The sequence below is a fragment of the Acartia tonsa genome, chromosome 6, assembly GCF_053477335.1.
Source record: "Acartia tonsa isolate MP-2025a chromosome 6, ASM5347733v1, whole genome shotgun sequence".
NCBI lineage: Eukaryota > Metazoa > Arthropoda > Copepoda > Calanoida > Acartiidae > Acartia > Acartia tonsa.
The window spans coordinates 21,517,720-21,533,976 of record NC_137265.1 but is presented as its reverse complement, the minus strand read 5'-3'; the positions used below and the strand labels follow the sequence as shown (position 1 = coordinate 21,533,976).

Genomic DNA, 16,257 nt, shown 5'->3' with positions numbered 1-16,257 from the left:
AAAACTAGTTTTTTTAGCCCCGAGGTGCCGACTATTATTTCGGCACCTCGGGGCTAAAAAAAACTAGTTTTAATCTCATAATTGTACTTTCTATATCCGCGGAAAGCCGTTTATAATACAATGCGAGAAATAACTATTATATGTAAGCCTTTTCAAAGCGATTTTTTAGAACAACGTTTTTTGATATGACCATATTGTCTCACCTTTTGAATGATGGCACTGCCAGCACTGGTTGCCATGCTGCCAGCAGCACTACGCAGGGATCCTGCCAGGCTCAGCTCTGTCTTTTCCTTTCCACTTCCATGGCCTGAAATTTCACGAAAAATATTAAATCAAATTGATATTGATTTTAGCCAGGAACGGATTTACATACCTACGTCTTTGAGGAAAATTTCTATAAAAATTATATTTTTATCCAGCGGAAATTAATCGGACACCATCTATAAATCTTTTTTAAAACTTTTAATAACCGCTGGATTAGAACCAGTTCTGAGCCATTCTGGAAAATCATGTATAGCATCGTATTACAGACAATTTTACACAATTCTATAAAAAAAATCATACAATTAATACCAGTTTTACCCCTTCGGTCTAAGAAAACTGGTTTTAATCCTTTTATATTTCATTTTAACATCCGCGGAAAGCTGTCTAAAATACGATTCGATAAATAACTATTTTACCTGCAGGATCTTCCTGGGAATGTCTCTTAGTGTGAATAGTTCCCTTCTCTGTGACCTCATGTTTGCTACTCACAGTACCAGTATTAGAATCTGTAGTAGCTGTATTATTCTCCAAGTTACTAGAGGCCTTGCGCAGGTTTGTCAGCCTGTAATACGGCGGCGTTTCTGTCCGTTCAATGATGACGTTGAATGTTTCTACGGTCTGTAGTTCATGCATGATTTCGTCCAGTGTTCTGACCGGCTGGGAACGGCCCAGGTAGAGTATGACCCGCTTGCTGTAGTCTAACACTTGGTTCGGCGCCATTCCTGATACTATCATCAAGTACCTAGGATAAATAATAGTTAGATTCATCATTAATGCATTTTGTCTTAAGATATGAAATATTTTTTTTCAGTTGAAATATCCTTTCCTAAGTAGTTGATATGGCTTATCTTGCAATTGATTATTGACTCTCAAACTGATATTGATTTATTTAAATGTTAAGATTTTCAAATTTTAGAATTTATATTGGAATAGGTTTCCAAATCATTTTGTCAATATAATAAACAAATGGCAAAAACTTTAATTTCAAACTTTGACAGAATATTTGGAATATCAATTCCTTTATGAAAATACGATAAATAACTATCAAACTATAATAATGTATAAGAAGATATTGCTAGGAACTAAGAAAGTTTACCTGACAATAACTTTGAGATTGTTTGGCCAGCAGGCACACAGCGCAGACCATAATTCCTCCACCTCTTTCGGATGATCATCCCCAAACTTGCAGGTTATATAGAACATATTATTGGTCACCATCTCAGTTGCTTCGGCGGAGCCCCAACCCTCTCGCCTCACCCCCGGCCTGCTCATCTCAAACGACTGATAGTACGGATAGTGATAATTGCTGGGATGCGGCGGGATGTTGGGATCCACCAGCTCCATGTTATACAGCCAGGGAAGCAGATACTGCAGCAGGTTTTGTCGGGCCGCCGGGCGGGCCGTCTGCAGCCGCGAGCTGATCTCGCTGAACATAGGCATTGTGAGCTCTGGGTGGAGCTGGGAGAGCTGTCTGGACAGGTACAGCTGCGACCTGCTGTACGTTGTCGACAACAAAACGTCCAAGGTTGATCGTTCTTTTCCTCCACTCAAATTATCCATGTTTCCTAAAATAAGAAAACACTCGATATCTGGATAAAAATTTAAACAGTTTTTTTTTATACCTATAGGGCATCCAAAAAAACTGCATCTTACAAAGATAAGAATAAAATACCTAGCAAGGTTTCAAATTATTTTGAAAAATGCACAACAAAATCAATAGTCTAGACAATGTACTTAAAAAATTTCTTTATTACTTTAAAATAAATGTAAAATAATAGCTGTATTGATTCTTTTTATTCAACGAAAGATCGTATTATGTACTAGCACTTTGAATTAAAATTAAAACCTTGTACTATGAGATTAAGATTTAATGGGTATAGATCTAACCATTGATTTGGAAGAATAATAAAAAGTTTGAAAGACAAAATCTAAAAAAAAGTTATTTTATTGTTGTTGTATTATAGACAGCTTCCGCGGATATCAAAATAAAAAATTATAAGATTAAAACCAGTTTAAGGATTTTTATTTTGATATTCATGGAAAATTTCCATACATAATTTTTTTCAGTGTGGCTGAGAACCGGTTTTTCTCCACCAAATATAAACCGATTTCAAAGCCATACTGGAAAGAACTTTCCATTCCTTTGAAAAAACAGTTCGAAGTTTAAAAGACATAATCTAATAAAAATAATACCTAATGGAAGAACAGTGCCAAAAAATCTATTATCCAACATCTGTAACAGCTGGAGAGCAGTTTCATGGATAACAGTCCTGGGACACCCACAGTTCATCAGGGTCACATTTATTATAGCTGTATAGTGGTCACATGGGTACTCCCTGAAAAAAAAACAAGGATTACAACATATTGAAGTAGCTATGCATCAAAAACCCATGGATTGACTAACAGACAAAGTGAGTTATAGAGCAGATGTTCAGATTTGGAGGGAAGAATAAACAAGAGAAGAATAAGATTAATAGGTATCATAATTCACAAAACTTAATCTATCAATATATAAATGCATTTTGTAGCCTGACCGACAGACTGACGGACAAAGAAACTTGTTTACAGGATGCTATGGTGAAGGGTATATTCATGAAAAATTAGTAGTCTATCTAAAATAGCAGAATAGATATCACGGTCTGACATACATATATATACACAAGTAGACTATAGATTAACTTAGCTACTATAATGAGAAATATAAAATGAATAAACGAACATTTCATTATAGTACATTGTAAAAACATTTTACATTTTTGGCTGGAACCTGTGTAGCATCGGTCAACCTTGCTTGCCTGGTACTGAACAGTGTAGCTAGTGCTGTGAAGCATCCATCTGCCTGCTGGCTGGAACCTGTGTAGCAACGGTCAACCTTGCTTACCTTGTACTAAAGAGTGTAGCTAGTGCTGTAAAGCAACCGTCTGCCTGCTAGCTGGAACCAGTGTAGCAACGGTCAACCTTGCTTACCTGGTACTGAACAGTGTAGCTAGTGCTGTGAAGCATCCATTAGCCTGCTGGCTGGAACCTGTTTAGCAACGGTCAACCTTGCTTACCTTGTACTAAAGAGTGTAGCTAGTGCTGTGAAGCATCCATCTGCCTGCTGGCTGGAACCAGTGTAGCAACGGTCAACCACCCAATCAAGCAAAGTTGAAAGGTCAGGATTAACCTGAAATATTGTAAAAATAGTTAATACTTAAAAATAAAAATTGTTTATTAAATATAGGGGTACTTAAGTTTTTATTCATGGATCTTTCGTTCGTTTTTCTAAATTTTGTTGACTAAACTTTTCTTAAAAAATAACTCTCTCTTTAAAAACACAAAATAATGATAAAAATTGCCAGGACCTTTGAGAAGCTACATTATAAGGAAGAACCATATCATTGGTTGACAAAAATCTTCGGTACAAACAAACAGACATCCTGGTACTTTATAATGAACATTATTACCTCCAGCAACATAACAACAGCTCTTTGTCCTTCATTATAGATATTCTGATCCTCACTGGCCAGAAGCAAGTCCAGCAGCTTGTACACTTCAGCATCCTCACTGAACATGTTGAGGTCGAAGCAGGGGCCACTGCACAGCACAGCCAACATTGCCTAAACATGAACAATTGGAACGCCAGAAATGGTAATCAGGGATTTAAAGGGATAAGACAATGGCCGATAAATTAATGTGCATCTCCAATTATCATACACAAAATTACCTCTGCTGTAGATTACAATTAGTGGTTGAAACGTTTCGACACCTGACTTAATGAACCAACCATTCAATTTACAATAAATTCCCTTAAGTTGTTAAGCCAACGAATAGGAAAACGTTATTATAAACCTTTGGGGACTAGTGTAATAAACAGACCATTGTCCCATTTCTTCCTGAATGGTAATGCATTATTAAAATTCAAAATTATCTTCTACATACTTTGAAACTAAGGGATGAGATTCAACCATGGAATGATATTTTTCTAATTTACCTGTATAGCAGAAAATTAAATTCCTTGTAAATTCTACCTGATCATGACCTTGTACATGAGCTACAGATACATAGGGATGCTACAGACATGCGACAGAAATTGTAAAGGGATAAGTTGAACCATTGAATGTTGTTGCTAATTTACCTGTAAAGCAGAAAATTCAAATTCCGTGCAGGTATTATCAGCTCCAGACCTTGAGCTTGAGCTGGAACTACTGCTGGTGCTCATTCCAAAAAGCTGACCAAATCTAAAACATTTCAATTGTTAAAAATTTAGGATTAAGATTCTAAAAATGAAAGTTAATTAAAAGTAGTTTTGCCAGTTTAAATAAACCTACAAAATTTGTATACATAACATAAATAGAAAACAAAAACGTTAGGTATCTTTTTCCACATTGTAGACTATATCTATATTTTAGCCTTATTGCCCGTCTAAGAAAGGCAACCTTTTTTGCTCTAGAACAGGCAGACACACAAGTACTACAGATCATTACAGATTAGTTCCTAAGATTTATACTACTAATATTAAGACAAATAGACAGCATACCTACTATTTTGAAATAATTTTGATATAACTGTAGGTATGTTTTTTTCTATGTCATTAATATTCTTACTAAATTATGCTTTCTGATAAATATGACATACCTTCCGGCCCAGCTGGCAAATAAATTGAACAGAAGCCTGCGGAGTTCCTTTCTGATGAGAGTCCTGCGCTTATCCAGAGGGAAGGAGGAGACCAACTCCTTGATGAACCCGATGAAGTGTATCTTGATGTCCTTGATGATGACCGCCGAGTCCTTCTCACTCTCTGTCTCCAGCAGCTCTCTGGCCCCGCTGATGTACTCGATAAAGATCGGCGCTAATGACTCTGTGAAACAAAATATTTTTCTTTCACATACAAAATGTCACAGAAAAATAATATTTAGTTTTTGATTAATCCAAAGAAAATTTTCAGACAATTTTTTGTATCATAAGCTCAATCAGTGCAGCTCAATGAGTCAATAAGGAGGTTGAACATCTAAACGTGGTTGGGAAAAATTACTTTTTTTAGCATTTGGTTTTTAAAAGTAATACATATATTGCTCAAAAGAGAATGAAAACTCGTTATTTGATAAAAAGGGGGGGGGGGGCGAAAGTGACACTTTTTGAAACCAAAACTAAAAGTCAAAGGAACTCAACTAAAAAAAGAGTTACAGGTCTGAGATTTTGCATGGCAGTTGCTTTATAGGGGTACAATATGGAACTGTGAAGAAACGGCGGCGCAACCGCCGAAAACCGCCGAGAAAAGGCAACAAAAATTACGGCGGGAAACGGCGGTTTTCGGCGGTTGCGCCGCCGTTTCTTCACAGTTCCATATAGTACCTTTATAAAGCAACTGCCATGCAAAATCTCAGACCTGTAACCCTTTTTTTAGTTGAGTTCCTTTGTTGACTTTTAGTTTTGGTTTCAAAAAGTGTCACTTTCCCCCCCCCCCCTTTTATCGTACTTTTATTTCAAATAACTTCTTTATTTTTCTAAAAATATTGCGCTACTTTAATGTGAAGAAAAACATTCCTGTATTTTCATCGATAACACCATGTGACCGACTGAATGTTCCATTCTTGGCAATAAGCTCAAACACTTTGACTAGCTGAAGTCTAAATGGATCCCTATTTCTCCTCCGTCTTCTCTCAGGCTTGCGGTCCAAGGCCTCCCTGATGAAGTCGTTCATGGCCTTCTCCTCGAGCATGTCCATGAGAGAGTGATGGTTGATGTTACCCAAGGCTTGCACCACACTGTCACGCATATCTGACACCTCACATCTATGATAGGAAACGAATTTCAATAGGTACCTAGCTAGAGTCATTAAAATATGCAAATAAGGTGAACCTTTCTTAGTAAATAAACATACCAAACAAGTTACTTTTATGCGTTTATACTTAATTCTTTTTGTTCTTTTAAGGAAATTAAAATTAGATTTTTTATTCAAAATTAGGGCGCTAAAAGACTAACATATTGAAGTGGCACATTTCTGTCTTAAAATACAAGCCATAAGTTTTCTTTATATTCAAACATATATGAGAAATGCAATATAAGTTTGGAAGCCAATGGATATAATAATTCTATTTAATACAAATATGAATTAGTTTATTATTTATTTTGTATAATTAAAATGTACCTTAAGAGGGGAATAAGTAGTTTATACATGACACTTGGAGACAACATGGGACTGCTGGAACTTTTATCCTGCTAAAATAAAAAATAGAATAGGTTAGTGTGAAGCACACGGGTTGCAAAGTAGTGCAGCTACTCCTTAAATATGATAAAATTTAAATATTTACAGTAAAACCCACAAGATACCATAGTTTACAAAAACACATACATTTGCTAAATTATCTTATTTTGTTTGTACCTGTACTTGTCTTTCCAGGACCAGAAGTGATTCTGGAGACGACGAGAGGTGTGTCAGCGACAAATCTGGAGACACACACCTATAACCAGTCGGGGCAGGAATCTTTGGCACCACCCGGCACGCCACAGCTATATAGTTTTTCCATAGATGCAGCGATATATCCCGCTCGTTGGCGGGCTTTTTCTGCGCGCCGCCAGGGAACAACCGCTGTTCAGGCACCGGCACAGGCTGCACTGTTGTAAACAGCTGGGTCAGCCGGGTGTGAATAATCGGCCAGGTGTGCAGGATGGCCGAGGGACAAGTCTTTGGCAGGCGCTTGTATTCTAGGAAGCCGAGAAGGCAGGCTGACCATGGATCTGATAGGAAAAGATGTTGTGTAGATCCTGATCTTGTGGTGCCGTCATCATGGAAGCCTGATATCATAGATAATTATTGATAAAAGAAATTTAGAATTAGCTTAAGATGCGAAAAAGTTGATAATTTGTACAGTCTCTTAATTAGGTACTTTAGATGAAGTGGCATTTATTGCTAATGCTAACTAAATCATGACTATAAAAAAGAATAATAGCATTGAAATTAAGATCTTTAATCTAGAGCCATTCAATAAAACTAATCATTAAAAAGAAAATTTTAAAGACTCCAGCAATAAGTATTTTATTTGTATAGTTATCCATGCCTGAGCTCCACTGACTGGAACTTCTATCCGCCAGCCACTGCAGATCCAAGCTATTCATGTTGCTTATAGCATTCTTATCCGCCTGAGGCAGCAGGTTCGAACACTGTTCCACAACAGACTTTGTCTCCTGGTCAAGTGCATCGATAACAGCCATTTCCAAACCACGATCAGCACCGGTCAACTTGAGAATACCTTTGACCTCTTTCAACATATGCACAGCCAACTTTCTGGTGGCGATCCTAATGTGGCACAGCATGGTCAGTGATAAGCCTTCGGCATACCGCATCACCTTCAGCATGTCAGGCTTGTCAGGGTCAGCTTTAGTTGGATCAGGCCCGATAACATTGGGTATGTTGGGTACAATCTTTTCAAGGGCTGACCGCCACGCCCCCAACAGCTGATTGGTCATGCGAAGGCCGTTGTCGAGGAGATTGGTGTTGAGATCTTGAACTTCTCTGACAAAGAACTGCATGAAACCCCAGAGAACGTCCTCCCGCCAGTCTGGGAAGTCTATGACCAAATTTTGCAGGGCTTTGCAGGAGAGATCCTGGTAATGTAAAAATGATAATTTGTATTAATTAGAAAGTACCTATATATTTCTTAGGGGATTAGTCTAGGTAAATAATGGAAGGGACGACATTGGCTTTAAATCATACTGGTACCCAAACTTTTATAATTTAGTTTGGGTACTTTTATTGACTTTTCATTGGTTGGTGTCCTAGAAGTGTCCAATTTATTTAACCACTTATTTTAATCGAAAAACTGGCTAATTTTGTTGATCATGATTGGAGGTTTACATAAATTTGTTGTCCGTTTTCTAATTCCTTCACACAGCTTTTGCCCTAAAATATTATATCTGAGTTTTTGCTGCCCTATTTAAAAACATAGTTGGCTAAGCACCTAGTAATTTTGTGTATAACTAAATCAATTATTTCTAAAATTATCATTTTCCTTGATTTCTTCATCTGAATGTACAGTGAGCCTGGATAAAGTTTCCACCAACTCCGCCCTGGACATACCATCCGGAATTAGCCTGGGTATGGCCGCTATAACCGTCCTAAACAGATCCAACTTTGGCTTAGCATCTTCGGCGTCCGACTTGCCGCTGCCCGCCGAATTTGTCGTCATCATGAACGGCTTGCCGAACTGGGCATCCAAAGCACGGAGTATGTCGTCAAATACTTTGCGAACGTATGGATAGTAGGGGGATATTCCAATGCTTTTGGCGGCATCTTCTGTCAACATTTTGTTAAGGAAAGTCTTTTTGACTCTCAGTGTACTGCCGGAGGGCATCACGCCGACAGTTCGCGGCATCGGCGGCTCGCCCTCCTTTTGCTGCAACGAATCGGCTACAACAAGGAATGCGCGAAGACCGATTGACATACGTTCGGGTGCGTTGATAAATTTGATGGGTCGAGCTACGGACAGCAGGTCAAATATTATCTCTCTCATGGCAAAATCAAGTTTTTCCTAAAATTAAAATATTTCAGAGTACCTAAACTTTATTAAAAACTTGTAACAATATTGGTATTCTAAATGCATAGATAATAATTTTAGCTAGGTACCTAAGAAGAAAAAGAACAGTTTTATAATTCCAACAAAAACTTTAAACAAGCCAACAAAATGTCATTTTGTACCAAACATTTCTATCTTTTCAAAAATCTAATGTTACTCTCTATCTTGATTAGTCGAAAAGTTTAAGAAAAATATTTTGGATAGGATAATAGGAAAATTAGGGAATTTCTACCTGAGAAATGAACTGTATGATCTTGACAAAGATATTAAGTGGAGCGTCCCTGGGGACAACAGTTTTAGTCCCCTTGGGAAACAGGGAGTTGACAATGGATTGCAGGCGGCTTTGTGTCACGTTGTTAGATTCGCATTTGATCCTGAAAATGTTATAATTAGAACTTTTAGCATTCTAGGCATGTTCTATAACGATGTGCTTCTCTTCTATGGTTTAATTGTAAATTAATGGTACTTCCGTAATTCTGTTTTATAACTTAATGATTTTCTGTTATTTATCGCATCGTATTATAGACAGTTTTCTGTGGATTGTAAAATTAAAGTTAATTCCATTTTTTTGCCCCTGAGGGGCTAATAAAACTGGTAGGTATTATTTATATGATCTTTATTTTTTGTATTCGTGGAAAACAGTCTATAATACAATACGATACATGTTTTTTCAGAATTGTTCAGAACCAGTTATAATCCACCGGTTTCAAATCCATACTTGAATACAAATTATTCACCTGATCATGTAAACCCAAAGAAGTCTGTACAATGACTCCAGGGCCACTCTAGACAGCTTAGGATCTCTATTCTTCAAATGTTGCAGACACATTGTCAGAAAACTATGCCAATTATTGAGGAAAAATGCTTTCTGGCTGACACACAACAAACATGTAACAAGAGGATACATAGCCAGCTTATTTCTTGTCTTGGTGCACATATCCAAAGTTTGACTGTACAACATTTCCACAAAATTCTTGAGACACGGCACATTCACCTCATTCTTGACTGTAGCCGCCACCGGCATCAATATTTCAACAAACAATCCCGCCATTGCATGCTTGATATCCTTGTCTTTAAGCTCCAAGAAGTATGCGCCACACTCCTGCATAAACTGTATGGAAACCTCAAATTCTTCAATAGGCACCATCTTAACTCTAAAAAACTTCATGCCCATGAGGAGAGAAATGATAGATTGGATGGTTTGAGGTGTGGATTCCTTGCTGCGCAATTCTCTAAGCTCCATAGTAAAGCGCTTGCGCACTGCCTGAAACCTGGAGCTTGCCAGTACACCCAGAACCTCGGCGTATAGATCAGCAATGGTATGGATTGATGTTGCGTTGGGTCCCAATGTTTCACCAGGTCCACGGTACTTGAAATGTTTGAAGCAAAGGTTTTCAATTGTGTGTACTAGATCCTCGTGGCCAGGGTGCACCTAAAAGTATTAATCATAAAGTTATTTCTGTAGTTATCTATAATACACAGTAGAACGATATCCGTTTGTCAGTCTATCTTTCTATCTGAAGCTTAAGATCTCTGTTACCGCTGAACCAATTGGGTTATACTCTTCAGGGAATATACAAACTAGTCCTGTGGGGGTTTTAGGCTATTTTCTTGGGAGGTGAGACCCCCCCCAACTCCCCCCATAAAACAAAAAGAAATCCCAATTTTTTTAAATTACCTCTTGGGCAAAGTCCCTATGGGCTAGGACGAATCCGCTAGTATGATTATATGTCAGGAATAGCGGAAGTAGAATGTAAGGAACTTAAAATAACAAGACCCCATACCAATTAATAACATTTACAGATATGGACAAAAGATATTGTTTGTACCTTTTTCATATTGGATTTTTATTAATTGAATTTCCTTCAATGAGCCTTGTCGAGTAAAGAAACCCCTCATATTTCTTGAAACTAAGTTTTTTTAAGTTTATTTACTAGGTACTATAGATAAGGGATTATACCTATTGGGTACTGGGGGTAACCAAAAAACAACCGGTCTAATTAATGAGTGACTTATTTCATAAATAAAAAATAAAGCATACCGGCAGCTGTTTGATAACCTCAATGAGAACCAGACAGAAAATAAACTCAACGGCCAGATCTCGGCGCTCAGACACAAACTCCATCTCCGTGACATGGCTGAGCTCACTCTTGCCCTTGCTGTCGGACTTGCAGGGCTTGTACTCGGACACAATCCACTCCACACCCTGCTTGTCGTACCAGGCTATTAAGGTCTTTAGTATGCTGGGTAGACAGTGTTCTGCTACGCTTCCAAATGCACAGAGAATCTAATTTTAAAAAAACTTATTTATTTCAACATTCAACCCATGTGAATGAAAACTAGTAAAAACAAAAACTTATAAGCAATAAATATTTTGCTCGATACTATTACCACCAATTGCAGAAAATACTTTTATATTTATGAAAAGGAGATAGGTATAGTACTAATATTGCGCACTAATATTCAGAAAACAATAGGTATATTTTGCTTAAATATGTTAAATGTTTATTATTAAATGTTACACAAGATATACCTAGGTATGTTAAAATGATTTTCTTTAGATGAAAAACTAATAATCTATTTAAAGTTATTTTTATGGATCATTACTTAACTCATGACCTAAAATTAATAAGAGAATCCAACACTTTTTAGTTTTACCTGGTCAAAGTGTGGATCTTCCCCTCGTTGCAGAGACTTGGACAAAGGTCTCTCCAAAGGCTCGGCCATAACAGCTGTGATTTTACGTTCAGCCTATAGTTAACGCATAATGTCATATAACCTTGTTTTGATTTTAATTCAACACATAAATTCATTACACAAAGGTTTTGTTACCAAAATCGCTGCAATTCTATACCTAATAAACACAAAAAAATACGTTTCTAAGTTACTAAAATTATCCTTATCTGTTTCTAATACGGCAATTCATGGAAAATATCAGAAATGTTAAATAAAAAGCATAGGTAGAATTTTATTTTAAAATGTAATTATCCATATTAAGCATCCTCGCACCAAAGCAATTTAACAAATGGCTAAAATCAAACTTTTTATCAGCCTTCTAACAATAGGTAGGTATATGATAATACTCTTATTTTTGTCTGATTTGATTAGCTTTGCTTTTATGGATGTTGTCATTCTTGTTTCCTTACATTACAAGTTAATGACATTGTGTATTCCTGAATGGTGAACTCAGCAAAAAGAGTTCTCATCACAAATTCACCAGGTTTTATATCTGTTTCTATGTGAACTGTGGATGGAAATCTATAAAAAAAAATACATTAGGTTGTAAACTTGTAAGTATTCGGTATCAATGCCAAAAAAATTAAGAAATAACAATAAAGTCTGAATGTATTAGAGTAGAATGAATCAGTTAGTTAAGTTTTGAATAAAAAATAAAATGAAAAAAAAGAAATCTGATAGTTAGTAAATGTGCTGATTAATCTTTATAAGCATTATAAATAGACCCTTTTACTCTGTCTTGTTGAAATGTGAGAGACGAGAAAAGATAAATAGTTGAAGATCAACGGACGTACGGACAAAACGAGTTATGAAGCAGTAACACTACTTTATGAAAGTTATCTACCTGACTCTTTCCTTTGGAGCCCCCCATGGCAGAACCTGGCCACCTGACCGCTCCAGAGAGTGGGGTACACTATCATAGTTCTCATCCTATATACAAATATTACTATTATTGGTATGGAGCCCCCTATGGCAGAACCTGGCCACCTAACCTCTCCAGAGAGTGGGGCACACTATCATAGTTCTCATCCTATATACAAATATTATTATTGGTATGGAGCCCCCCATGGCAGAACCTGGCCACCTGACCTCTCCAGAGAGTGGGGTACACTATCATAGTTCTCATCCTATATACAAATATTATTATTATTTGTATGGAGCCCCCCATGGCAGTACCTGGCCACCTGACCTCTCCAGAGAGTGGGGCACACTATCATAGTTCTCATCCTATATACAAATGTTATTCTTGTTGATTTCTTGGGTATAGGACAAATGAGTGACAAGTTGCAACAAAAAATAATTTGATTTGATAAGCCCAAAGTATTACTTAACAGAGTTTTCATTATTATCCTACTCTGACATGAATGTGATGTTTATAACTGTATAATATACCACTATAATCATTCTTAACAAAATCACTTTCTCCCATTGTCATTAAGAGGCATTACAATACACATAGTTGATAGTATATATTTAAAATTCATTTCTTTTGCGTAGGTAGGTAATAAATAAGAATTATAAAATATTACCTTTAGACACAGAAAAATTTGAAACAAATTGTTTTAAGCCTTACTTAGGCATAAAACAATGCAAAAACATAAAAAGCAACATATACATCAAAAACAGACTAACCAACAGATAAATCTTGTTGCATAGCTTCACTATAATAATTTACCTGGTCGTCCTGACTGTCTTCCTCTTCATTCCCTACTCCAGAATATTGTTGCTGTAATAAAAAAAATATTTAGGTTTATGTAATGTGAAACAAAGAAATATTTTATCAAAATTGGACTTTCTAATACTTGATTGTACATGTACATGATCTTTTTAGTTTACTAAGACGTAATAAAATACTAAAACTTGGACTGCAAGATCCATACAACAATCCTCTTCCACGTTTCCTCCAAGTTAAATATATATAATACAAATATAATATTGTTACCTGAGGCAGAATTGGATTTTCTCCTTCTGCTCCATCTGGACCAAGCCTGTCCTCGTATGGAGGCACTCCATCAGCCTCCAACTCGTCCTGGTGGTCTACACCTAAGAAAATAAGATATTTAAACAAGATTAGTTTCAGAAAACTGATGCTTTTATGGATGGAAAAACTGCCATTACAACAAAATAATAACATCTAGAAATTATTTTCAAATACTTACTAATTACAAAATTTGAAACCCGGTGAAAACTACCTAGCATATACGAAAAAATACGTTTAAAAGAGAAAAGGAAGACATAAAATAATAGGTATTTTTATTCTCGTAGCCAAAAATATTGAAAATCTGATGAAAAATCAGACAAGTTCTGGCAACCTTAAACAAATGTTACAGACAGACACGCAAAAAGTTTTGCAAGACAAATTTTAGTGGTCTCTAAGCCCATTCAAATGACAAATGGCAAGGCACAAAGTTATAGTCCAAGTTTCAGCTATTGAAATAAATTTTTAACATTCCATGATAAACCATGAACCAGAAAATACTCACTGCTGACAGAATTATTCCTTCTAAATATTTTAGTTAGGATAGACTCCATGCTGACATAAGAACATATGGACAAATATATTCTACACGTCAGCCTGAAAGGTTTTTAACCTAGCCTAACTTTAAATAATTATGTTTTTTTATATTTTATTCTCTTTAATAACTTTCTCTTACTAAGGCAATGATAACAAAATATAAAATAAAACAAGGGTGACAATATACATAAGTAGCGAAGCTCATCTTAAGAATATAATCATTGTAATAACAGCCGAGTAAAACAAATTGTATTTATATACACTAGAGCGTAATAGATGAAAGGATAAATAAAACATATGTCTGCAATAACAGCCGAGAAAATCAGGCAAGAGAATTTTCATCTCTACTGCAGCGTAATGGGCGGACGAACAGAAAAAGTGCGTTGTAGACTAGATGCTTCAAAGTCATAAGTATATTAACAAGAAATTTCAAACTTGTTTTTCTGATAGGTCCAGAGAAAATACGTTTAAAATATTAACTTTTTTGAAATACAGACATATACAAATCTAAAGTATCTTTGCTGCTAAAAAGTGAGAGATAAGGACATTTGCACATATATTATTATAATACATACAAAATATACATAAAAAGGTTGGCACTGCGTTTTTCAATTATTGATATTAAACAAAAAAGGTTCCAAAAATAAATATTTTTATCTTCAAAAACAAATAAGTTTTTGGCTTGTAATTTAAACAAGGACACAAAATAAAATATTTCATAGTCTACAAAGTACATTTTTAAATACGAAGCTTTTCTGCATTTGAGTCGGTCCCAATAAACGTTCTAGATTTTGATTTCAAACTTTGTATGGAATTTTCTGTATCAATTAGGTACCATTCAGAAAGCATTTCTTTAACAAAGGGATAGTTTCACGAAGTGCATTTAAAAAAAAAATAGTGAACTGTAAGTTTTTTCTATTTTGAATAACGTAGTAGTGAATAATATAAAGTTATTGATTAAAATTAAGAGATTTTACCAGGGATTTTCCTTAAAAAATGAGTTTTTCATTTTTATTTTCAACTTCGTTGCGTGTTATATATGGCAAAAACTTTTTTGTCATAAATACAACTTTAGATAGCATTTACTAGTTAATAGAACTTTAAACTTTTTATACAACAAAATACACATAACAACAAAGAATGACCAATAAAATATTCAGCATGGTACTTAGAGTAGTGATCTTTTTATATGTCTTAGTAGAATATATTAGGCATTTGATAGATATGATTGTGATAAAGAATTTTAACATTGACCTGACCAAACTTTTTTTATTTGACAATATCTAAAAGAGTTAGTGATTTGCAACATAAATTACATGAGAATGGTCTTTTTATATATATATATGTTGTATGGTTAGTTGGTATTTCCGCGTGAGATAATGTGTATATTGTAAGTAAGTATTTTTTTAAAAAGAATCTATAGAAAACCTGTCCTATAGTGAACCGGACGTTATTTTTTATGTTTTTTAAGTAACTTGTCCCAAGGGGAACCCCTGTTCAATTTTTTTATAACTCTTGTGAAATATGTGAAAAAAGATTATCTAAAATTGGTGTTTTGGCTATACATATTTGGAAAAAAATAGACCATTCTCATGTAATTTATGTGGCAAATCTCTTTAACTTTTTTCGATATTGTCAAATAAAAAAAGTTTGGTCTGGACAATGTTAAAAATTCTTTAACATATAATCATATCTATCCAATGCCTAATATATTCTACTAAGACATATAAAAGTTCACTACTCTAAGTACCTTAACTCTTTAAATACACTTCATAGAACTATCCCTTTAGTAATATATTAGATATTTTCCACCAAAGGGAAAAGTAGGTTGCGGGTAAAATCCGTAAAGGTTGTGTGTTCCTTTCAATAAGAAATACACATATTTAGTGAATATTATCGTTCTACTAAATTTTTAAGCCTTAAAACACACACCTTTACGGATTTTACCCGCAACTTACTTTTCCCTTTTTAAATGCATATTGTTATTATTACAAGGAAGATTAGGCATTATGGATGTTTCCTTATTATGAATCATGTATTCAAGCATCTTTGAGACGGATTCACTTTGACGTTTTATTCAGAAAATAAATTTGTTTCATTTTTTCATGTACTGGTACTCTGAAAGGGTGTATCTGTTCGTTTGGCCTATTCACTAATTTTTGAGGTTCGATTTTAAAGATTTTGTCA

The 16,257-nt window shown here is 35.3% G+C and overlaps 1 protein-coding gene across 1 annotated transcript in view; it reads right to left on the bottom strand.

Annotated features, from left to right (window-relative positions):
* fry (microtubule binding protein furry) overlaps positions 1-14,210 on the bottom strand; it is a 48,239-nt gene extending 34,029 nt beyond the window's left edge. The window contains exons 1-22 of the mRNA XM_080163855.1: positions 14,039-14,210; positions 13,498-13,598; positions 13,231-13,281; positions 12,400-12,485; positions 11,995-12,077; positions 11,478-11,572; positions 10,861-11,106; positions 9,557-10,251; positions 9,052-9,193; positions 8,258-8,774; positions 7,305-7,853; positions 6,629-7,041; positions 6,395-6,465; positions 5,795-6,038; positions 4,882-5,108; positions 4,382-4,484; positions 3,711-3,863; positions 3,318-3,430; positions 2,458-2,600; positions 1,361-1,829; positions 681-1,006; positions 204-307 (exon numbers count right to left, since the gene is read on the bottom strand). Of these exons, the coding sequence (XP_080019981.1) occupies positions 204-307; positions 681-1,006; positions 1,361-1,829; positions 2,458-2,600; positions 3,318-3,430; positions 3,711-3,863; positions 4,382-4,484; positions 4,882-5,108; positions 5,795-6,038; positions 6,395-6,465; positions 6,629-7,041; positions 7,305-7,853; positions 8,258-8,774; positions 9,052-9,193; positions 9,557-10,251; positions 10,861-11,106; positions 11,478-11,572; positions 11,995-12,077; positions 12,400-12,485; positions 13,231-13,281; positions 13,498-13,598; positions 14,039-14,087 (4,980 nt within the window). The 5' untranslated portion in view covers positions 14,088-14,210. The remainder of the gene's footprint in view (positions 1-203; positions 308-680; positions 1,007-1,360; positions 1,830-2,457; positions 2,601-3,317; positions 3,431-3,710; positions 3,864-4,381; positions 4,485-4,881; positions 5,109-5,794; positions 6,039-6,394; positions 6,466-6,628; positions 7,042-7,304; positions 7,854-8,257; positions 8,775-9,051; positions 9,194-9,556; positions 10,252-10,860; positions 11,107-11,477; positions 11,573-11,994; positions 12,078-12,399; positions 12,486-13,230; positions 13,282-13,497; positions 13,599-14,038) is intronic.
* Positions 14,211-16,257: the final 2,047 nt, after the last annotated feature.